This window comes from Dipodomys merriami, unplaced genomic scaffold (assembly GCF_024711535.1).
Source record: "Dipodomys merriami isolate MVZ:Mamm:240054 unplaced genomic scaffold, mDipMer1.0.p SCAF_39, whole genome shotgun sequence".
NCBI classification, from domain to species: Eukaryota; Metazoa; Chordata; class Mammalia; order Rodentia; family Heteromyidae; genus Dipodomys; species Dipodomys merriami.
In genome coordinates, this window is record NW_027205492.1 from 7,711,745 (window position 1) to 7,735,690 (window position 23,946).

Sequence of the window (23,946 nt, forward strand, 5' to 3'; positions counted from 1 at the left end):
GGATAGATTCTGATCAGAAATCTGGCTATCAGGATGTGACAGGAAATACAGGAAAGAGGGTTTGACTGCAGTATTACATAGCCTAGTATGACAGATTGCCTACATGTAGGCTTGAGGACCTTAGGTGTAGAAAATGAAATTTTGACTGTTTCTTCCCCAATGACAACTGTATTCTAGATTGCCTAGCCTAATGTTACTTCACGGTCAAGTCTGAAAGCCTGGCCAGGGAGTCGCCTGGCCACTTCCCCAGTCACAGCACAGTCTGTCATAAGAGTGTGGCTGAGCTGCTTGTTTCTGGCTGAGCTACTTGGTAGGCAGGCTGTTTTCTGTTTTTAAAGAGTCTTGCTGTGTAGCTCAGGCTGGCCTCAAATTCAGAATCCTGTCTCTGCTTCCTGATTGCTGGGAAGAACAAACCATTTTTCCTAGAAGGCTCCAGCTTGTAGATTTGGTTTCTCAACTGTAGTTCATGGATTGAAATTTTCTATGTTGGAATGAGTTGCTCACTAAGTACACTCACTTGGGGGTGTATACACACAGGCCATGCCACCCTCATGCTGGTCACCCTTTGGAATCACTTGGCCTGCATTTTAGATGCAGTTTAATTTGGGGGGCAGAGGGTGTGTCTGCTTGGTTTTATTATCAGTCATTTGTGCTGAGTCAGGCCTCAAGAGAAAAATTGTTTCAGCTCTTTACTGGTGAATTGATTTCTTAGTTGTAAAAATCCTATGCTTAATGCTGGGTACTATGGGCTAATACCTGTTATCATACCTACTCAGGAGGCTGAGATCTGAGGATCGGGGTTTGCAGCAAGCCCTAGCAGAAAAGTCTGTGAGACTCTCTATCTCCAATTAACTACTCAGAAAAAGTCAGAAGTGATGCTGTGGCTCAAGTAGAAGAGCGCTAGCTTTGAATAAAAAAAATGTTCAGGGATAGTGCCCAAGCCTTGAGTTCAAGCCTCAGGACCAGCATGACAAGAACAGCAACAACAACAAAATCCATGCTTCTAAAAATATGCACCTTGTATTTATAGGAGGAAGAAATGTTCCGTCCAAACATGTTTTTTCTCCTTTTGCTTCCGCCTATCATCTTTGAGTCTGGGTACTCCTTACACAAGGTAAGATGCAGGTCTGAGTGGCTTCTCATCACCTGTCTTCGAGGCATGAACCTTAAGAATTAGGGTGTTCATTTAGCACTGATGGCTTTGTGCCTTCGAGCTTTTGGAGAGCACAGATATGCTGGGTTGATGGTCTGCTCCCATGGTGTCAGGTGGTTTGACCTATTGAGCTTGCATGTCCATTGAAGGGCACTACACCAGGAAAGATGGCCAAAGTGGGCCAAACATATTAAGGAACAGATTGGGCTTGCAGCCAGAGGGACACATACAATGTTCCTGAGGCACCGCCTCTCAGTTTACCCTGACAGGCTCTCTGCCTTCCTGGACCCTTCCTCCCTTCCTTGTCTCTCTTCTCAGTGCCCTGTCCTGGGCACTGTCCTGATAGCCCCCATTATCCCTAGTCTCTCTCTCTCTCTGGCACTGGCTTTACCAGGCTGGGTCCCATCCTTCCCTAGGCTTCCAGCTCTTCTGGCCTGTACACCTCATTCCACAGTTGGTCTGCCCTGTTTCTGCCTCCTGGATGGAAGGCTGGCCAATAACATCATAGGCTCTGCTTAGGCTCTGCTTTGTCCTGGCCCTGCTGCTTGCTGTCTTCTGACCTCCAGTCCCACATCACACTTCCTACCAGGCTAGAGCTGCTGCTTTTAAATTTGCTTATGTGCCTGGTTTACCCTTCTGCGTGAATTTTCTTTCTTTTCTTTCTTTTCTTCCCTTCCTCCCTTCCTCCCTCCCTCCCTCCCTCCCCCCTCCCCCTCCCTCCCTCCCTTCCTTCCTTCCTTCCTTCTTTCCTTTCCTTTCCTCCCTTCCTTCTGTCCTTCCTGCATCCCTCCCTCCCTCCCTTCCTCCCTCCCCCCTCCCTCCCTCCCTCCCTCCCTCCCTCCCTCCCTTCCTTCCTTCCTTCCTTCCTTCCTTCCTTCTTTCCTTTCCCTTCCTCCCTTCCTTCCGTCCTAACTGCCTCCCTCCCTCCCTCCCTGCCTCCTTCCCTCCCTCCCTCCCTCCCTTCCTTCCTTCTCCTGGGGCTTGAACTCAAGGCCTGGGCTTTGTCCCTGAACTTCTTTTGTTCAAGGCTAGCACTCTTACTACTTAAGTCATAGGGCCACTTCCAGCTTTTTCTGTTTATGTGGTACTGAGAAATTTAACCCAGGGCTTCATGTATGCTAAGAAAGCACTCCACCAAGCCACATTCTCAGCCTCTGTGTGAATTTTCTTTTCTTTTCTTTTTTCGTTTTTGTTGGTCGTGGGGCCCGAACTCTGGGCCTGGGCACTGTCCTTCAGCTCTTCAGCTCAAGGCAAGCACTCTACCACTTGAGCTACAGCGCCACTTCCAGTTTTCTGGTGGTTTATTGGAAATAAGAGTCTCACATACTTTCCTGCCCTGGCTGGCTTTGAACCGTGATCTTTAGATCTCAGCCTCCTGAGTAGCTAGGATTACAGGCGTGAGCCATGGGTGCCCAGCTTTGTGTGAATTTTCTTTAAAGGCACTTAAAGAGAATAATCATTTTTTAAATAAACTAATTTCAGTCAGGTGACATTTTCTCACTCCTGTAATCCTAGCTACTCAGATCCTAGCTACTCAGATCAGCTACTAAAGATCATGGTTCAAAGCCAGCTCAGGCAGGAAAGTCTGAGAGACACTTATCCCCAATTAATCACAGAAAAAGCCAGAATTGGTGTTGTGGCTCAAGTGGGATAGTGCTAGCCTTGAGCCAGAGGAGCTCAGGGACAGCACCTAGGCACAGAGTTCAAGCTCTAGGATCAGCAAATAAAATAAAACAAAGTAAAATAAATAGGTTCAGTTTACAGTAGTAATGGGGCAAGTATTTTGTGAATGTGATTTTTAATGTGATGTTGGAAGGACTAAAAAGAGCAACCATTGGAGAGGAAGAGCATGCACTTTTGGAGCCCAGGAAATGTGATTCTGATCAAGTGCTGCCCCCTGCAGGCTCCTTGTTAGTATACAAAATTAAAAAGTGCCAGTGGATCACACCTGTAATCCTAGCTACTCAGAAGTCTGAGATCTGAGGATTGGGCGGGAGGGGGGGGGGGGGGGGGCAGGGATAAGAGGTAGGGTGGTTGTTCTTTGTTTTTTATTTTTTGGTCAGTTGTAGGGCTTGAACTTTGGGCCTGGGTGCTGTCCCTCAGCTCTTCAGTTCAAGGTAAGTGCTCTACCACTTGAGCCATAGTGCCACTTCCAGTTTTCTGGTGGTTAATTGGAGATAAGAGTCTCACAGGGGCCGGGCGCTGGTGGCTCACGCCTGTAATCCTAGCTACTCAGGAGGCTGAGATCTAAGGATCGCGGTTCAAAGCCAGCCCGGGCAGGAGAGACCGTGAGACTCCTATCTCCAATAAAACCACCAGAAAACCGGAAGTGGCGCTGTAGCTCAAGTGGTAGAGCGCTCGCCTTGAGCTGAAGAGCTAAGGGACAACGCTCAGGCCCAGAGTTCAAGCCCCACGACCGACAAAAAAAAAAAAAGAGTCTCACAGGGGCTGGGAAGGTGGCTCAGTGGTAGAGTGCTTGCCTTGCATGCATGAGACCCTGGGTTCAACTCCTTAACACCACATAAGCAGAAAAAGCTGGAAGTGGTGCTGTGGCTCAAGTGGTAGGGCACTGGCCTTGAGCTGAAGAGCTGAGGGACAGTGCCCAGGCCCAGAGTTCAGGTCCCACGACCAGCAAAAAAAAAAAAAAAAAAAAAAAAGAGTCTCACAGACTTTCCTACAGGCTGACTTTGAATAGTGATCCTCAGATCTCAGCCTCCTGAGAAGCTAGGGTTACAGGTGTGAGCTACTGGTGTCCACTAGAAGTGGAGCTGTGGCCCAAAGTGGTCGAGTCCTAGCCTTCAGCAAAAGAGCTGAGGGACAGCACTCAGGCCTTTAGTTCAAGCCCCAGCACGAACACAAAAGAAGAAAGTCCAAAACCTTTTTCCAGTGTTGCTTTTTTTTTGTTGTTGGTCATGGGTCTTGAACTCTGGGCCTCGGTGCTGTCCCTGAGCTCTTTAGCTGAAGGCTAGCACTCTACCAGTTGAGCCATCACAGCACCACTTCCGGTTTTTTTCTTTGTGGTTAATTGGAGATAAGTCTCATGGACGTTTCTGCATGGGCTGGCTTTGAACGGCAATCCTCACATCTCAGCCTTCTGAGTAGCTAGGATTACAGGCGTGAGCCACCAGGGCCCAGCTCCAATGTTGCTTTGAGATTTACCCTAGATGAAAAGAATGCAAGCAGAGTACTACGTGCCACACTGAATAAATGGAATGTTGTTATTAACTAGTACATATTACTAGGAGTAATGATAGATAACATCTTAATAAATTTAAAAGTTAAACTTACCAAGTTTTGGTAAAAACACAGATCAGATTATTACTCTTCATTTTTCCTTTTTCTTTCTTTCTTTTTTTTTTTTGCTGGTCCTGGGGTTTGAACTTGGGGCCTGGACACTGTCTTTAGCTTCATTTGCTCAAGGATCGTATTTTACCACTTTGAGCCACAGCTCCACTTCCAGTTTTCTGGTGGTGAACTGGAAATAAGAGTATCACAGAAATTCCTATTTGGGCTGGCTTCAAAACGTGATCCTCAGATCTCAGCCTCATGAATAGCTGAGATTACAGGCATGAGCCACCAATGCCTAGCTAGATTGTTAATTTTCTACCTAAAATATCATAAGATAATTTAGATATTCAATCTAAATTTTTTTTTTTTTTTTTGGTCAGGCCTGAACTCTGGGCCTGGGCGCTGTCCTTCAGCTCTTCAGCTCAAGGCTGGTGCTCTGCCACTTGAGCCACAGTACCACTTCTGACTTTTTCTGCTTATGTGGTACTGAGGAATAGAACCCAGGGCCTCATGCATGCAAGGCAAGCGCTCTACCACTGAGCCACCTTCCCAGCCCTCTCATTCTAATTTTTATTATTTATTTTGGACAGTTCTGGAGCTTGAACTCAGGGCCTGGCCACTATCCCTGAGTCTCTTGGTGCTACTTGAGCCATAATGCCACTTTTGGCTTTTTCTGAGTAGTTAATTGGAGATAAGAGTCTCACAGACTTTTGTGCTTGAGCTGGCTTGGAACTGTGATCCTCAGATCTCAGGCTCCTGAGTAGGTAGAATACAGGCATCACAGGCACCTAGCTTCCCAATAAGTTGTATCCATCCAAGGAAAGGGTCAAAAGGTAGATTTTGTTTGTGTGTGTACACGTGTGTGTGTGTGTGTGTGTGTGTGTGTGTGTGTGTGTTGGGATTTGAATTCAGGGCCTCATGTTCTTACCGTTTTCCTCTCATGAGTGGTGCTCTACCACATAAGCCACTCCTTTACTTCTAGCTCTTTTTGTTGTTGGGTTTTTTGTTTTTTGGTTTGTTTGGGGGTTTTTGCCAGTCCTGGGGCCTGATCTCTGGGCCTGGGCACTGTCCCTCAGCTCCTCAGCTCAAGGCTGGCCCTCTGCCATTTGAGCCACAGTGCCACTTCCGGTTTTTTCTGCTTACATGGTGCTGAGGAATAGAACCCAGGGCGTTATGCATGCAAGGCACGCACTCTACCACTGAGCCACCTTCCCAGCCCCTGTTGTTGTTGGTTGTGGGGCTTGAACTCTGGGCCTGGCCACTGTCCTTCAGCTCTTCAGCTCAAGGCTAGTGCTCTACCACTTGAGCCACAGCCCCACTTCCAGTTTTTTCTGCTTAATGTGGTGCTGAAGAATCAAACCCAAGGCTTCATGCATATGAGGCAAGCACTCTACCACTGAGCCACCTTCCCAGCCCCACTTCCAGCTTTTTGATGGTTAATTGGAAATAAGAGTCTCATGGTCTTTCCTGCCCAGGCTAGCTTTAAACTATGATCCTTAGATCTTGACTGCCTGAGTAGGTAGGATTACAGTTGTGAGCCTTCAGTACCTGGATAAAATGACAGTTTGCCAATGGGAATCTGCACTTGGAATACGCTTCAGTGAAATTACCTTCAGCAGATATACACTAAGCAGGCAGTTATCCATTCTCAAAAAATGTCCTGTAAGGAACTGGGTGCTAATCATGTCAGAGGGAAACACTTGGCTTTGTGGGACAATTTGTTAATGGGATGGCTAGAATTTGTGTAGATTTCTGCATCCAGATTAACTAGCTGTAAAACTCTACCACAGTTAGATCCCTATAAACAGATCAAAACTGAGTGATCAAGTCTATTTTTAAACTTAAAAAATAAGGCTGCTGGGACTGGGAAAATGGCTCAGTGGTAGAGCACTTGCCTTGCATGCATGAGGCCCTAGGTTCGATTCCTCAGCACCACATAAGCAGAAAAAGCTGGAAGTGGCATTGTGGCTCAAAGTGGTAGAGTGCTAGCCTTGAGCTGAAGAGCTGAGGGACCTCGCCAAGGCCCAGGCCCCACGACTGGCAAAAAAAAAAAAAAAAAGGCTGCTATCTGCCAAGAAAAACTCATAGATGAAAGTACTTTATGTAGAAAGAACTAAGACAAGTCACTATGTTTGCCTTAAGAGGTTTTAAAATTCTCTGTGCCCTGGAGATTGATGTGCCAGCATAGGCATCAGCTGAAGACCCAAGGGCAGCCGGGTCAGTCTTGGCCAGCTGGCCCTAGTACATGCAGTCTCCCACAGGCAGTGACTCAGCAGGCTGCCTGGGGGTGTCAGGACGCTCTCTCCTTGGAAGTGAGCTTGCACACAGGCCTGATGTTTCTGAGCAAAAGACTCATTCTCTTCCACACCACCAATCCAGGGTTATCCAGGCCCTTTGATGGTGGTTCCTGAGTGGAGCCCATCGAGATTCTAATGAGCCTATGTCCTAATCCTGGGGAAGCTTGGATGGTGTCTCTGTGCTATTTGTATAGGATATTTTTGATGATGATAGTGATTTAAAAAGATAGGAGTACTTTAGAGACCTGGACAGCAGGAAGAAGAGAGTGTAATTGTACAATTTTTGGACTTTGATCAGCTGTGAAGCACAGGTGGATTCCTGCAGTATCTGTGTATTGGGCATCTTCCATTGGACATTGTATCAGTGACTGCTGTACAAAGCTGAGCCTTTCCCTCATTGGAGAGACAGGGTTGGTTAACTAGTTCCAGAGGTAAATGGAGAAATGCAGCTGGGCATTGAGAGCAGAGCAGAACTTGGCTGCTCAGGGACCAGGACCAAGGAAGGCTTTTCTCAGGAGGAGTGATGGAAACTCTCCATGCCTGTAAACTCTCCGTGCCTACGTGACTGGAACTCAGGGAAGACAGGACAGCCAGCTGCAGAGGAGCTCAGAGGCCTCCTGGGTCCAGCCAGGATTTGGATTTTCTCTTTCTTTTCTTTTCTCTTCTCTTCTCTTGCTTTCACAATTTCTTTCTTTCTTTCTTTCTTCCTTTCTTTCTTCCTTTCTTTCTTTCTTTTTCCTTCTTATTTTCTTTCTTCCTTTCTTATTTTCTTTCTTATTTTCTTTCTTTCTTTCTTTCTTTCTTTCTTTCTTTCTTTCTTTCTTTCTTTCTTTCTGTTGTTAATGTTGTTGTTGTGGGGCTTGAACTCTGGGCCTGGGTGCTGTCCCTCATCTCTTCAGCTCAAGGTGAATGCTCTACCACTTGAGCCACAGCGCCACTTCCGGTTTTCTGGTGGTTTATTGGAGATAAGAGTCTCATGGAGGTTCCTGCCCAGGCTGGCTTTAAACTGTGATCCTCAGATCTCAGCCTCCTGAGTGGCTAGGATTACAGCACCTGACCAGGGTTAGGATTTATCTACAGTCTGAATATAAGTGGGAATATTGGAAGCATTAGCGAAAGGAGGGAAAGGGCTGGAAACACTTGGGGGGGGGGGGTGTGGGAGACAAAAATGGGAGGGAAGCAGGGAGTGGAGTAACAGGCGCTGCGACACTACAGTGGGGTGGGTAGAGGAGCACTCAGGTGTCCAGCCCACAGCACTGGGAGGTCATGGTGCCTTTGCCCTTTTGTGAGAATCTGCCATGCCTTTGCTGACTAGGATAGCTTCTTTAACTGTTTCTTTGCTGTCTGCTCTTTCAAACAGGGTAACTTCTTTCAAAATATTGGTTCCATCACCCTGTTTGCTGTTTTTGGTACGGCGATCTCTGCTTTTGTAGTAGGTGGAGGAATTTATTTTCTGGGTCAGGTAAGGAAAACCTTTTTGAAAGTCACTGAAATTCTATAGTGCAAGCTGGTGGGTGGGGCTTGTGGTGGGTGTAGGCGCCTTCCTGGGAAGAAAGCTCTTCTCAGCCTTAACTACTACTGCATGGCAGAAGCAACTGAGGTTGTTCTAGGTGTCCCAAGAACTGTGCCATCTGGAATTGAGTGATTCTTTTTCTCTTTATTTTCCCAAATATATGATTCTATCTGCAAACCAATACTTTCTTAAATTGGAACACCTAAAAACAAGTCAGAGTTTCCAAATAATAGCACCACCTCTGATGTTGGGCAGACTGAATCAGGATTTGAAAGTTGCTCTTTAATAAAGTGAGTGTTTTCAGTGGACAACGATTCTGAATCTGATCACTCAATTCTCAGCCGTCCACTGTAGAATTCATAGCTGTGGATTTTCCACCTTTGGAAACGATTTTGCAGTGGCACGTTGGGTGCTGTACATTCTACTGTGAGTTAATTTGCTTTAGCTTGGGCTAAACACTAGGAAGGTATTGTCTAGATTCGCATTCTGCATGTCCCTGCACAGCCCACTTCTTTTCCTGTTAGTTCAGTGGCAGAAAGTTGAGGCCAGGTTGAAGTCGGTCACCCAGTGATGAGCAGATAGCTCTTAGTTTGGCAGCCATGTTCTTTTGATGGCCAGAGCCATTCCAGCTGGCATTTGCCTCCCTGCTGCCTCCACGGCTCCAGGACAGATCTGTCGTGCGACTTTCTTCATTGCTCCGCTTCTAGCATCAAAGAGAATGTACCGTAGAGAAGGAGGCTGCAGCTTCAGCCTTCTGTCCCATACCTGGGCCACATGGTGCCATGCACTTCTCACTAGAACATGTGAGTTTTCTTTAGTTTTCCAATTTGGGGAGTGAAGATGAATGTCCTTATTAGTTGTTAATAAAGCACTAATGGCATTTCAATCTTCTTGGCTGTTCTCCAAGGGGTTTTTTGTGTCTGTGTGTTTGTGTGTTTTATTTTACAGGCTGATGTAATCTCTAAACTCAACATGACAGACAGGTAAATCCTTCACACTGTAACCCTTGCAACTGCTGTTTAGACTGGGACGTTTTCCTTACATTGCTTCCCGGGTGTGGCCCTTCCTTTGTCCCTTTGCTTGCCACGTTCTGATGTACAGTCCATTCTTGAATTAATTTGTCACTGAAGTGAATCAGATTTGATGGGGAGTTGGAAGCCCCTAGTCAGAGCATGTTGTTTGGCAACTCCTCCCCCATGTACACACACCACACACACTGCACCATAGTCCTCTGGTTAATGCTGCGAGTCAGCCTCAACCTCTATAACCACCATGGAAGGTGGGCTTCTTGTTGGTGGAGTTGAAGGATGAGAGGGTATTCACTTGTGGGAGGAGGGCTGTTGTAGTAGATGGCCTTTAGACCTTCAGGGCCTCTATGAGTACGGGCAGGCAGCTGCTCTCTACAGGATTTAGTCCAGAAATTTTCTTAATTGGCTTAACAAGAAGCATCCTAGGCAGCTGTGGGTCTAGATACCAGCTCTAGGTCTGAAAAAGGCCCCAGACCAAGTGTGCCCTCCCTGAACACATACCACCTCGCTGTGTGTTCCTGTGTCTACCATCATTGCCTGCTGTGATCTTGTGGTATGGCTGGGTGTTCTGTCTCAGTCCTACATGTGGGGTAGCCAGAGCTTTAGTCTTTTTTTGTTTCTCTTGTCTGGTTCTTGGGTTTGAACTTAGGGCCTCTTGCTTGCTCCGCTTGCTTGCTTGGCTGGTACTCTACCACCTGAACAGGCTTTTTGCTGGTAATTTTGGAGATCGAATCTCAGGGACATTTCTTTCCAACTACAATCTTCTGGATCTCAGCCTCCTGAATGGCTAAGATTACAGACATGAACCATAGGCATGACAAGGTCACCCTGTGTAGCCCAGGGTGACCTTTAACTCTGTCCTCCTTCCTCTGAACTCTATCCCCAGCACTTCGATTACAACATGTACCACCATGCCCTGCCAAGAGCTTCAGTCTTTAGCTGCATCCTGGGAAATGTTCTTCTTTTTTTTTTAATTGTGAAAATAACATACATACAGAGAGGTTACAATTACATGGGCAAGATAATGAGTACATTTCTTATCAAGCTTTGTTGCCTCCTCTTTTGTTTCCCCTTCCCATCCCCTCCCTCGGAAATGTTCTTCTGATAACGTCTGATCCCACTCAAACCATACTAGTCCACATCCTCTGCCTGAGACACACCCTCTGCCTGTTTTTATAAGGAAGTTCTGACATAAAAACAAGTTACCCCCCCCCCCCCCCCGGCTATTCTGGAGGCTGAGATCTGGGATGGAGGTCCAAAGCCAGCCTGGGCAGGATAGTCCATGAGACTCTTATCTCCAATAAACCACTAGAAAACTGGAAGTGGTGCTGTGACTCAAGCGGTAGAGCGCTCGCCTTGAGCTAAAGTGCGCAGGGACAGCTCCCAAGCCCAGAGTTCAAGCCCCAGGTGCCAGTGGCTCATGCCTGTAATCCTAGCTACTCAGGAGGCTGAGATCTGAGGATCGAGGTTCAAAGCCAGCCTTGGGCAGAAAAGTCCGTGAGACTCTTATCTCCAATTAGCCACTAGTAAACTAGGAATGGTACTGAGGCTCAAGCCGTAGAGCGCTCGCCTTGAGCTGAAGAGTGCAGGGATAGCACCGAAGACCAGAGTTCAAGCCCCACGACCGACAAAAAAAAAAAGTAGCAGGGCTGGGAAGGAGGCTTAGTGGTAGGGTGCTTGCCTCCCATGTATGAGGCCCTGGGTTCAATTCCTCAGCACCACATACACAGAAAAAGCCAGAAGTGGTGCTGTGGCTCAAGTGGTAGAGTGCTAGCCTTGAGCTGAAGAGCTGAGGGACAGCACCCAGGCCCACAACTGACAAAAAAAACAAAACAAGTAGCCAATGTGGCATTACTGTCCCATGGAGCTAGAGACAAAGCAGAATTGGTGTCTGGTATTTCTAGATATTCTGTAAATAGAAATGTCTGCAACCCATCAAAAGTACAGGAAAGTGTTACAGCATTCATACTGCAACTGTTTGGGGACAATGGGCAAGAGATGCAGATGGTGCTGGATATGTTTTTGTGAAGTTGTGCTTAGACAAGCAGGACAGAGCTAGGCAGTGTTTCTCTGGCCTTGTGCAGACAGACTCCCCTTTCCTTCTGGAAGGAGACTGTCCTGTGGGCAGGGACCGCTCTAGACTACACATCCACATCCTCAGGATGGCAGAGTTGTCAATAGAGGCGGGAGGAGGACATGACCACAGGCCTCTGCTGCTGCTGAAGGGTGACTATGCTCCTCTCCCTACTTGCCACATGGACTTGTGGCCTAGCATTACTAAGTGTTTAAAAAACTAAAAACGTGGGCCAGATGTTGGTGGCTCACGCTTGTAATCCTAGCTACTCAGGAGGCTGAGATCTGAGGATCAAGGTTTGAAAACAGGTTGGGCAAAAAATTCTACAAGATTCTTTATCTCCAATTAGCCACCAAAAAGCTAGAAGTGGAGATCTTGCTCAAGTGGTAGAGCACCAGCCTTGAGCAAAAAAGGTAGGGGACAGAGTGCCTGGGCCCTGAGTTCAAGCCCCTTAGTATCAGCACAAAAACAAAACAAAACGAAAAACCAGTTCAGGGTAGGAGAAAAACAAAGGAAGGGGGTAACAGTGCTCAATAGGAAATGTACTCATTACCTTACTCATGTAATTGTACAGTATCTTTACAATAAAAAATATTTTAAAAACAAAACAATTCAACTAGAAGCTGGACATCAGAGCCTTTCCCTGTGATACTTGCCACTTGGGAGGCTAGAATCAGGAAGACTGAAGTTCTAGGTCAGCTCAGGCAGAAGAGTTCTCAAGACTCCTTCTCAACCTGTAGCTGGACACAGTGGTGTGTCTCTCTGCCATCGTAAGCCATGTGGGAGGCTGAGACTAGGAGGAGTAGTTCCAGTCCAACCTGGGCAGAAAGATCTGAGAGAGAGAGAGAGAGAGAGAGAGAGAGACTCTGTCTCAACAGAAAGAAGCTGGATTTGGCAGCAGCATCTCAGCAGCCTAAAGTTAGGTGATCATAGACCAGGTACCAGGAAGCCTGACTCTATCTGGAAAAAAAGAGGGGCGGGTAGGGAGGGAGGAAGAAAGAGAGAGAAAGGAGGAAGGGAGGAAGAAAGGAAAGAAAAAGAAAGAAAACAACATACAGCAAAAACAGGACTTAAGGTATGGGTCAGTGGTATGATACCAGCCTAGGAGGCTCAAAGCCCTGAATTCAGCCTTAGTACTGCTGAAGTAACAAAAATAAAATCAGAAAAAAAATGAACCAAGCTCCTATGGCTCACATCTATAATCCTAGCTTCTCAGGAAGTTGAAATAAGAGGACTGAAATTTAGAGATAACTTGGGCAGATAAATGTTTGAGAACCAGCAAAAAGCCAGAAGTGTGGCTCAAATCCAAGCCCCAGTACTAACAATGAAAAAAAAGGAGGAAAGGGAAAGGAAGATTTTTAATTTGAACCTATAGTTTCTGTGCGTGCGTGCGTGCGTGCGTGCGTGCGTGCGTGCGTGCGTGCGTGCGTGCGTGCGTGCGTGTGTGTGTTTCCGTGCATGCATGCGTGCACCAGTACTGGGGCTTGAACTTGGCCTTGTATTCTTGCTTGGCTTTTCACTTAAGGCTGGTATTCTACCACTTGAGCCACACCTCCACTTTCAGTGTTTTGCTGATTTGTTGGAGTTAAACTTTTTTACCTGAGCTGGCTTTGAATCAAGATATTCAGATTCCAGTCTCCTGAGTAGTTAGGATAACAGGCGTGAGCCACTAGTGCCCAGAGACTTTTGGCTTTTTAAAATAAGGAAGGTGGGAAATGGCACCACGGCTGGCCAAGCTAAGTGACCCTGAGACACAGGCCTATTGAGGACTCAGGAAGCTGATTGATCAGGTTCCTCCTGTCCAAAATCAGAAATACTCCCCCAATATAGATTCCTAGCGAGAGCTAATGTGATTTACACTGAGGGGAAGTTTCAGGCAACAAGATGAGGTGAGCGGCTCTGTAGAGGGCCACACTGCCCGCTGCCTCAGCCGTCCCTGTCCTGCTGTCTGTTCCCACACACCTTCCCCTGCCCACCCCTCACCCCAGCGTCAGCTCCAGTGCTTGTGGTTCCTGATCTTGATTCCGGCCCAGGATACCACAGCCTCTGTGCCAAAGTACGTCACTGCTTTCTGTGCTCACACCTACACAAGCCGGTTTAAGTAGAAGATGGTTTCATAGTATGTAGGATGAAGTGTCCCCAGGGCGGGGGCTTGGCAGGGTGCCTTCAGGGCCCAGTGTTGAGCACCTTTCCCCTTCCGTTTGCTGGTCTCAGCCCAGCTCTCACTCCATGAAGCAGTTCTCCTCACCCCACCCAGCCTTCCCTGACTGAGGACCACCTGTCACTAATGACCTGGCCCAATATTGCTGATGGTCTTCACAGTCCAAGCTTGGGCCCCAGGCTCACATCTGGAACCCAGTGTGACATCAGTGATACAAAGTGTGGGAGTATAGCCCCCAGAGGAGAATCAGCATGATGCTCCCAAGACCAGAGATGGGGTGCTGCCTGGGAGAGTAGAGGAGGGCTGGAGGCTCCTCACAGCTCCCCGCTGGCCTGTAGCACAACCGCCCCAGCCTTCACCCTACTGCCATGTCCTCCTCCCTCATAGTCCCTCGTGATGTTGTTCTGGGTGCTGTGTGTGAGGATAAAGGGAAGGAGAGGCCAGCTCTGGGTCTAGGTGGCAGTGCAGAAGGCCTAAGGACTGCAGCAACCCAACAGGACCTCCTACTGCTGGGGGTGGGGGTGGGGATCTTCCCTTTTCTGCCAGACTTCCCCCCCCCTCCTGCAAGTGTATTTATTGGCCTGTGTTTTGCAGGTCCTGGGGAGACACCCATAGCAGAAAACCCCTTGGAGCTCAGATGCATGTGGTTACCTCAGGGTGGGCCCGAAGGTCCTCAGCCTGGCATCTGCAGGCTCATGTTAATCATTCCGAGGGAGCCTCTGTGGAAGCCGGAAGCCCATTACCGATCCATGAGAGCAGTGTGGCTGGCCAGGCAGTAGATGCTTCCTGCCGGCAGCTCTCCTCTCCTGAGCTGCTCAGTGTGGCAAGACTCACTTCCTGCCCCTGGCTGGTGACTCCAGTACAGTGCCGGCCTTGAAGCTGTGTGTTTGCCCCATGTGATAGAAGGGCCATGCCTAACCTTTCTCTGAGATGGAGGCCTGATTGCTCATGGACCTCATGGGTGACAGAGGGATTGGGGTGACTACTCTTGCACGGTGAACTTGCAGGCTTGTGCCAGCAGGGGGCTGAGGGCTTTGCATGCCTGGAGCTGCTGGAGCTGCTGTTGGCTTTGGTACTTTATCTTAGAGGTTGAATGGAGGCTGGGGTTGTTCACAGGTGACACTGTGTAGCCTGTGGCAGGTGGCAGAGCAGAGGTCAAAACCAGCAGGTCGTGCCAAGTGCTGGTGACTCATGCCTGTAATCCTGGCTACTCAGGAGGCTGAGATCTGAGGATCATAGTTCAAAGCAGGCCAAGTCCATGAGATTCTTATCTCCACTTAACCACCAGAAAACCGGAAGAGACGCTGTGGCTCAAGCAGTAGAGCACTCGCCTTGTGCTGAAGAGCTGAGGGACAGCGCCCAGGCCCAGAGTTCAAGCCCCATGACCAACAAAAAAAAAAAAAAACCAGGGGCTGGGAAAGTGGCTCAGTGGTAGAGCACTTGCCTTGCATGCCTGAAGCCCTGGGTTCGATTCCCCAGCACCACATAAGCAAAAACAAAAAAAGCTGGAAGTGGCGCTGTGGCTCAAGTGGTATAGCGCTAGCTAGCCTTGAGCTGAAGAGCGGAGGGACAGCGCCCAGGCCCTGAGTTCAGGCCCCACGACCGGACCCAAAAAAAAAAAAAAAAGACTAGCAGGTTGTAGGTCATTAGTCCGCTCTAAGAAGTCTGGGCAGTGTGTGATACTTAAGCCGAAGTCTTGTATCCATCACTAGTCAAAGTCAAGTCTCAGTGCTGCTGGTGGAAAACCAGGCTGTTCAGCAGCTCCTATAGTCAGCCTTTGCTGTTAGTGGGCGCATACACCATCTTACTTTGGGGTTGGCTACAGTGTATACCTACGTGGTGACAAGAGTTGTTGACTGCATGCTTTACCATGTGTACTGAGCAGTACACCTTACAGACCCATCCTGCCTTTTCTCTGCCTCCAGCTTTGCATTTGGCTCCCTGATATCTGCTGTGGACCCAGTGGCCACCATTGCGATTTTCAATGCACTGCACGTGGACCCTGTGCTCAACATGCTGGTGTTTGGAGAAAGCATTCTCAATGATGCAGTCTCCATTGTTCTAACCAAGTAAGTGTGGGAGCAGAGACTCAGGTTTCCCCCAGTGGCCTACGTAGTTGGTGGCTTAGCCTCTGTGGGACAGGCTCACTGCTGCCTTTCTCCATCTCTGCCCTGGCAAGCCATCTGTGCCATAAGACTGTGTCAGGGTTCAGGGAAAGCGGGATGTGGTGGTGCACTCTTATGATCCTGGCAACGTAGGCAGGGCAGGAAGCAAGACCTTAGCCCAAAAGTAACCAGTAAAGAACAGGGCAGGAGGTGGCTCAGTGGTATTGCAGCAGCTTAGCAACTACAAGGCCTTAAGTTCAAACTTCAGTACTGCCAAAAAAAAACCACAAAATTTTTCAAAAGCTAAAAAAAATTCCTTTTGAGGGCTGGGAAAGTGGCTCAGTGGTAGAGGGCTTGCCTTGCATGCATGAGGCCCTGGGTTTGATTCCTCAGCACCACATAAGCAAAAAGAAAAAAGCCAGAAGTGGCGCTGTGGCTCAAGTGGTAGAGCGCTAGCCTTGAGCTGAAGAGCTGAGGGACAGCGCCCAGGCCCAGAGTTCAGGCCCCACGACCGGACCCAAAAAAAAAAAAAAAAATTCCTTTTGAAAGCTGATATGTTTTCCTTAGCTTTTTTTTTTTTTTTTTTTTTTTTTGGGGGGGGGGGTCTGGTCATGGGCCTTAACTCTGGGCCTGGGCACTGTCCCTCAGCTCTTCAGCTCAAGGCTAGCGCTCTACCACTTGAGCCACAGTGCCACTTCCAGTTTTTTTCTTTTTGTTTATGTGGTGCTGAGGAATCAAACCCAGGGCCTCATGCATGCAAGACAAGCGCTCTACCACTGAGCCACCTTCCCAGCCCCTGGTTTCCTTAGCTTTAAACTACTTTTAGCTTTAATTTGTTACTATGACAATTTATTCTTGTGTTATTTGCTATAGATGCTATATGCACAAGCAGCATGGTGGTAAACTTTGCGGAATGAGAAGCCTGAGCAGGAGACGTAGCCTGCAGAATGTTGGAGGCCTGGCTCAAGTGGTAGATGCTTGCTTAACGAGTGCAAGGCTCTGAGTTCAAAAACAAACACATTTGAAAAATATCATGCTGAAAATGGCCAGGCCAGCAAGAGTCTGAAGTCAGCTTTTGTTTGTGTGGAGTTCAGAAGCGTAGGAAAGTCTCAGCCACCTCTGTGTGGCAAGAAAGCAGCAGCGTGAGCCTGCCTGTCGCTAGCAGTGAAGAGGGTTGGGAGGGACACTGCGTGTACATACATGTAGTTGGCAGTCTGTGCTGGGAACTGGGCAGCCATAACCTTCCACAGCCTTTCCCAAAGACAGCCATGGTGGGATACATATTCAGGAGAGTCTAGAGAAGTTGTATGAAGGCAGACATGTTTTTTGCAATATGTGAGCAAGCTATGTTGGAGACATTAATGTCTTTTTACACTAGAATGTATTGAACAACTAATCCACAAGCTGTATACATGTCATTAGCATTAATTTGCCAAGTATTATTGAATTCATTCGAGAGCCATGAGCCATGAACAGTACAGATTCTTCATTTTTCTTTTCCTTTTGTGCTGGTCCTGGGACTTGAACTCAGGGTCCAGACGCTGCCCCTGAGCTTTTTTGCTCAAGACTAGTGCTCTCCCATTTGAGCCATAGCTCCTTAGTTGCTAGTATTAACTGTCAGGTCTCACGTTATAGTCACACAATAGCAACGTCTAGGTTACAGAATGGCTAAGGCATCTGCAGAGTTCAGAGCACTGTGTGCAAGTTATGGGTAGAGAGCCGGCCCAGAGGCAGGGAAAGTCTGGCTCACTGATGGAGAAACCGCTGGAGCAGAGTTTGGGGACTTTGCTTTGGCCAGTTAACCTGGACAAGTGATCTGATGACCTCCTCAGTGTGTCTGCCACCTCTCTGTCTTGAGCCTGAGGGAAGAGGTTTATCATCAGATAAGCAAGAGCTTATCTGATATGATCTGATATAGTTGTGGATGTAATTGTTTATTACAAAAAGTAAGTTCTTATCAGTGTGTGCGTCCTTGTGTGTCAGCACATGGTGGTTAAGTATATAAGGAAAATGTAGCCATTCTGTTTCAGCCCTTGTACTTACATGGAGTAGGTAGGGGCTGGGAAGTGAGTGGCTTGAGTAGCGGAGCGCCTGCCTGGTGGGTCAAGGACCTCAGGAGTTCAACCCTAGTGTCGCCCAAAGTCTACTGCATGCAGTAGACTAGAAGGAAATTGTCACTTCATGAAATGAGCAGTCAAGGTTAGGCACAGCCATTATTGTGCTGTTCTGGAGAAGCAGAGCAGGCCAGGCCTGTCTGCCACACACTGCTCAGGACACTACAGCCCCACCATGGCTTCCTGCACATCGCCCCAGCTGCACTGACTCAGGGACTGTCCTCCACCAAGTGCCGGTGACTAAGGCAGAATGGTGCCGTTGGCAGCCCTTGGTGTTAACAGAAAGTGTGTGGCTGCACTCTAGCCTCTGCACGTGGGGCAAGGAACAGGCTGGACAGAGGGTGGACAGAGATGGCCCTTGTGGGACTTAGCAGGGTTTTTCTATGAAGGAAGTTGGTCCTGTGAGATCCTACTAGTGGCCTGTCCTTGTGAATGGGCAGGGCAGGGGTCCCGAGCAAGCGGCACAATGTCTTGGGGGAACATAGCAGGATATTGGCTAGGGCCAGGAAGATGGAGGATGACCCACCAGGAAGTGCCAGGGACATGGTCATACTAAGACAGCTTCTTCTGGAAGCCTCAGGAAAGCTGTAAGGAAGGAGATCATAATGGCTGTGGTCTGTAGGAAGGCAGGCTGTGGTGGAGAGATCCGAAACGTGGGCCTGGGAGGAGGAGGGGGTCGGGCGGGAGAGGAATGGAGGGGGTAGGGGAGGGAGGACTGCCATAGCGCAGATAGCTGCAGTTTATGCACCTGCTGGACCCTGTAAAACCAGCAGCTGCATTGACTCCCCGCATGGCATCGCTCTGTTGCAGGGAAGGGGCGTTCTTCCTCCTCAGTCCTGCCTTAGCTCATCGCCCAGCCGCTCCATTCCAGCCTGAATTCTTGCCAAAGCCTTTGTTTCAGGTTTTATTGCAGATTTCAGCCCTACCACACTTCACATTGACACCCCTGGTCCTCTGGGTAGGCCTGCCCCACCTGCTCTCGCTTGCCACTGTCCCCCTCCCCTACCAGATCCCCCTCCTGCACCCAAACACTCCCCCACTGTGCTGTACAGGCCGGGCTGGCTCCCTGCCTCCTTCCTCCCTCCGCCTCCTACTGCCTGTCCTTCAACCTGTGAACTCTTCTTGACCCTAAGTAAAGCGGCATCGCCTCAAGATCCTTCTGGCCCTTGCCTCCCTGTCCTGCCCCTCCACTTGGCAGGGACTTTGCCCTCACCTCTGAGCCACAGAAAATGTGGGACAAAGAAGGTGAACAAATAAATGTGTGACTGACTGACTGAAGAGCAAGGGGTGTAAAACATTTTAACTTGTATTTTATTTCCTAGCACAGCTGAAGGCTTAACAAGGAAAAACATGTCGGATGTCAGTGGGTGGCAAACCTTTCTACAAGCCCTCGGCTACTTCCTCAAAATGTTCTTCGGCTCCGCAGCCCTAGGCACCCTCACTGGCCTAATCTCTGCATTAATATCCTTTTTGCCTGCGGGCCTGTGGGCCTGCAGGGCAGGGTGGGGTGGGATGAGTCATCTTTATACCCACTTCCCTTGCTATTTCCTCCGTGCCTTAGGAGCCAAGCTTAAAGGCAGATTTTCTTTTTCTTTTTTTTTTTTTTTGGTCCGGTCGTGGGGCCTGAACTCTGGGCCTGGGCGCTGTCCCTCAGCTCTTCAGCTCAAGGCTAGCGCTCTACCACTTGAGCCACAGCGCCACTTCCGGCTTTTTTCTTTTTGCTTATATGGTGCTGAGGAATCGAACCCAGGGCCTCAGGCATGCAAGTCGAGCACTCTACCACTGAGCCACCTTCCCAGCCCTAAAGGCAGATTTTCATGCTGAGTTTTAGCTGTAGAAACTGAACTCGGGGACTTTTTAATTTTAACATGGGACCACTCCTGCATCAGGAATGACTTTGGGACTTGTCAGGGCTCCTTGCTTCCCAGAGGACACTGACTCACGACTGTCCTTCCTGCTGCCATATTCACAAAACTGAAAGCTAGTTTTCTTTGGAAATATGAAATTAAAACTATCTTGATCATATGTTTATGTGGAAGGATTACAAAAGGACTTGGGGCGTAACCTCTGTGAAGTTATTTACACGGATTTTGTAGTTTTTCTGGCCAGAGAAGGAAAGAGGCCTGCTGAGCCCTGACACCTTGATTGCCGGGGAAAATTGACCAGGATGGAATAGGAGAGGCTCTAGATGGTGTGTGCAGGTGCCTGAGCTGCGTTCCCAGGAGTGAGTAGCCCTGGTCTTCCTTCTAGAGCCATCTGCTCTCAGAATACCAGAAGACTCCCACTGGCTCCAGGCCTGTTTCTCTGCCATCCTGTTACATTTTCCCATCTATCCTCTTGTTTAAATCTGACTCAGTAGTCGGCTGACAGCTTCTCCTGTTATACCAGTAAACAGCATGGCAAGGAGACGGCTTTTCCCACTTGAGTATTTCCGTCCTTTTTTTTTTTTTGTCAGTCGTGGGGCTTGAAGTCTGGGCCTGGGCACTGTCCCTGAGCTCTTTAGCTCAAGGTTAGCACTCTACCACTTTGAACCTCAGCACCACTTCTAGTTTTCTGGTGGTTAATTGTAGATAAGAGTCTCATGGACTTTCCTGGCTGGGCTGGCTTTGAACCATGATCCTCAGATCACATCCTCCTAAGTAACTAGGATTATAGGCGTGAGCCACTAGTACTCAGCTTTCCCTCCATATTTAGTTTTTTCTTTAGAGCAGTCCAGTGTTTGGGGACTTGAAGCCTGGGTGTAGTCTGTGGATGGGGTCCCCGTGTGCGCAGACTCATCTCAGGGGGGTGAACTTGCTGGAAAGATAGGTCTTCCACAGGGCCAGAGGCCCAGAGAGCCCATGGGTAGGGGCAGGCGGTGGCCAGGGCGCGCCGTCCTCGGGCAGCTGTCACAGTGGCCCCATCTGCATTTTTCAAGAAATTCACTTGGCTGATTTTAATTCCCCCAGCATTTGTCTCCACCATTCTCAATTCTTAGTGTTTTAGCACATCCCGTTTTTGTGACAACCAGTGTTCACAGGGAAGAAAGTCTATAATGACAAGTTCATCACAGCCCTGGTCAGTTCTGCGTCTTCTGTACTTGTTCACTGGAAGGCAGCTGCTGTGGTCGCCTGTGTGTCCCATCCAGCACCCCTTGGTCCCTTTTCCTTGACGGCCTTCACGTGCTGAAGCACATCGATCTGAGGAAAACGCCCTCCCTGGAGTTCGGCATGATGATCATCTTTGCCTACCTGCCCTACGGCCTGGCGGAGGGGACCTCGCTGTCAGGTAGGCGACTGGGGGCCGGGTGGCCTGGCTGTGGCCTGGCCTGCCTGCTTAAAGAGGAGGCGGTTGTTTTAACGAGTCCCCAGAGGCAGAGGCACTAGGAAGGTCCCTCCTGTACTCATAAGAAGACCTCCGTTGCACTAGATTACACTGCCCAAGGTCATCTGGAGTTTGCAGAGTATTGGTCATCTCCACTCAAGATCTGGTGCTCATCACCTTCCCTGAGACATTTCCCTCCAAACAGGCCAAGGCCAGTAGAGGGGCCAGCATGTGCCCCTCCCACCATGTTAGCAGGGTGGGGCGTATTGGACACAGTATTCCTGATTTTACTTTTTTTCTTCCATTTTGTGTCATTCCTGAGGCTTGAAATTGGGGCCTGGGCACTATCCCTGAGCTCTTTTACTCCAGGTGCTCTGCCACTTTCAGCCACATCGCCACCTCCAGTTCTCCAGTGGTTAATTGGAGATCACAGTCTCATGGACTTTCCTGCCTGGGCTGGCTTTGAACTATGATCTTCAGATTTCGGCTTCCTGAGTAGCTAGGATTACAGGCGTGAGCCACCAGTGCCTGGCCACATCTCTGTTCTTATTACCAGTATTTTACTCACAGGATCTCCTTTGGGGTCTCCTGTCATGTCTATGCTTTCTCTATATCCCTTACTGTGGGACTGTGCAGTACACTGGACTCATTTTGCCAAACTCCCCCTTTGCCACACTGCCCCCTGCTGACCAGCACCCAGGCTGAGTGAGGGCCTGTGGGCAGGGACACTCCACCTTCAGCCCCTCCCAGGGGCTTGCAAGGCATGGCAGCCTCCTCTGTGGAAAGAGTGAGGGTTGGGCCCAAAGTTCTTACATATGTTTTGTGTTGTTCTTTTTTATCAGTCATACGGTTTGAACTCTGCCTGGGTGCTGACCCTGAGCTTTTTCATTCAAGGCTAGTGCTCTACCTCTTTGAGCTACAGTTCCATTTCCGGGCACATATTTCTTACAAGAACCACCTGGTTCCTCTTGGGCTGACTTTACAGCAGGGTAAGGGTAACAGGCTGGTGAAGGCCAGGAAGCCAGGGCCCATGAGTGCTGGCTGGTAGAGGTTGGCTTCCAGGCCAGGGGTGTGTGTGTGTGTGTGTGTGTGTGTGTGTGTGTGTGTGTGTGTGTGTGTGTGTGTGTGTGTGTGTGTGTGTGTGTGTGTGTGTGTGTGTGTGTGTGTGTGTGTGTGTGTGTGTGTGTGTGTGTGTGTGTGTGTGTGTGTGTGTGTGTGTGTGTGTGTGTGTGTTCAGCAGTGCTGGGGTTCAGATCTAAGGCCTCACGCTCCCATATGCTCAGGCTTTACCTGAGTTGTGTCCCTGCCCTGGTGTTGCCTTTTGGTGGCAGAGCCTTCATGGTGCTGCTCTCCTGGAGGTCACCTGTACCTATGGAGAGGAGCAGAGGAACCTGACAGCGCAGATCACTCCAGCAGGGGTTTCCACAAGGAACCTGTGCCCTCTGAGACCTGCTTGGTGCTCTAAGAGCAGGTGAACTGTCTCCTCCCTGTGTCCCTTTGCCCATCTGGTCATGTGCAGAGTCTCTGGGGATGAATGAGCAAAGGAATTTGCTCTTTGCTGGGCCTGTGAGTCCTCCGGCACACAGGTGACAGACACCTGCAGCTCTCCTTGTTTCATAAGCCTTGGCATATACAGACAGCTGACAGCCGGTGTCTGAGTCATTCTGTGATTTATGCCAAGTTAGCCAGTTAGACTATTTCCCTAAAATGAGAGAAGTGAGGTAAAACATGGCTTATACAATTTGACTTTCAGTTTGTATATTTGGATATCCTGTTTGATTTTTGAAAAAATATCTTGGTTTCCTATATGACACAGAGACTCCTGTCCCGGTGCAGGGCATGGTTCTATCCTCACAGACATCACAGACAGTACCCAGGACCTGACTTCACACCCCAGGATCAGAAAAACAAAACACAGAAACAAACAAAAAAGCTCTTGCTCTTTTTTTTGCCCAGTGCCAGTCTTGGACTGAGATCCTCCTATTTATGTGTCCCACATAATCTGGGATTACAGATGTATGCCCCCATGACTGGCTTATTTGTTGACAAGAGGTCTTTTTGCTTGGAGTGACCATGAACCATGATTTTCCCAGTCTCCTAATTTTTATATATATATATATTTTTTTTTTGGGGGGGGGTCCGGTCGTGGGGCCTGAACTCTGGGCCTGGGCACTGTCCTTCAGCTCTTCAGCTCAAGGCTAGCGCTCTACCAATTGAGCCACAGCGCCACTTCCGGCTTTTTTCTTTTTGCTTATGTGGTGCTAAGGAATCGAACCCAGGGCCTCAGGCATGCAAGGCAAGCACTCTACTACTGAGCCACCTTCCCAGCCCCCTAATTTATATTTTTTATGGCCAATCTTTGGTCTTGAACTCAGGGCCTGGGTGTTTGCTATCCCTGACCTTCTTTTGCAGAAAGCTGATACTCTACCACTTAACCCACAGCAGCATTTTCAGCTTTTTCTGAGTAGTTTATTGGAGATAAGAATCTCAGGGAAGGCTGGGCGCTGGTGGCTCATGCCTATAATCCTAGTACTCAGGAGACTGAAATCTGAGGATCACAGTTCAAAGCCAGCCCAGGCAGGAAAGTCTGAGAATCTTATCTCCAATAAACCACTACAAAACGGAAGTGGTATTGTGGCTCAAGCGGGTAGAGTGCTCTCCTTGAGCTGAAGAGCTGAGGGACAGTGCCCAAGTCCAGAGTTCAAGCCCCACAACTGACCATAAAAAAAAAAAGAATCTCAGGGAGGGCTGGGAAGGTGGCTCAGTGGTAGAGCACTTGCCTTGCATGCATGAGGCCCTGGGATCAATTCCTCAGCACCACATAAGCAGAAAAAACTGGAAATGGCGCTGTGGCTCAAGTGGTAGAGCGCTAGCCTTGAGCTGAAGAGCTGAGAGACAGTACCCAGGCCC

The 23,946-nt window shown here is 48.8% G+C and overlaps 1 protein-coding gene across 3 annotated transcripts in view; it reads left to right on the plus strand.

Annotated features, from left to right (window-relative positions):
- Positions 1–23,946, plus strand: part of Slc9a8 (solute carrier family 9 member A8) — a 56,286-nt gene that overhangs the window by 21,395 nt on the left and 10,945 nt on the right. For 2 of the 3 annotated variants that reach the window (XM_069989978.1, XM_069989976.1), the window contains exons 5-10: positions 1,031–1,114; positions 8,099–8,200; positions 9,200–9,234; positions 15,440–15,583; positions 19,056–19,194; positions 20,895–21,000. In XM_069989978.1, coding sequence (XP_069846079.1) covers positions 1,031–1,114; positions 8,099–8,200; positions 9,200–9,234; positions 15,440–15,583; positions 19,056–19,194; positions 20,895–21,000 — 610 coding nt within the window. The remainder of the gene's footprint in view (positions 1–1,030; positions 1,115–8,098; positions 8,201–9,199; positions 9,235–15,439; positions 15,584–19,055; positions 19,195–20,894; positions 21,001–23,946) is intronic. The other variant, XM_069989977.1, reaches the window with a different exon arrangement.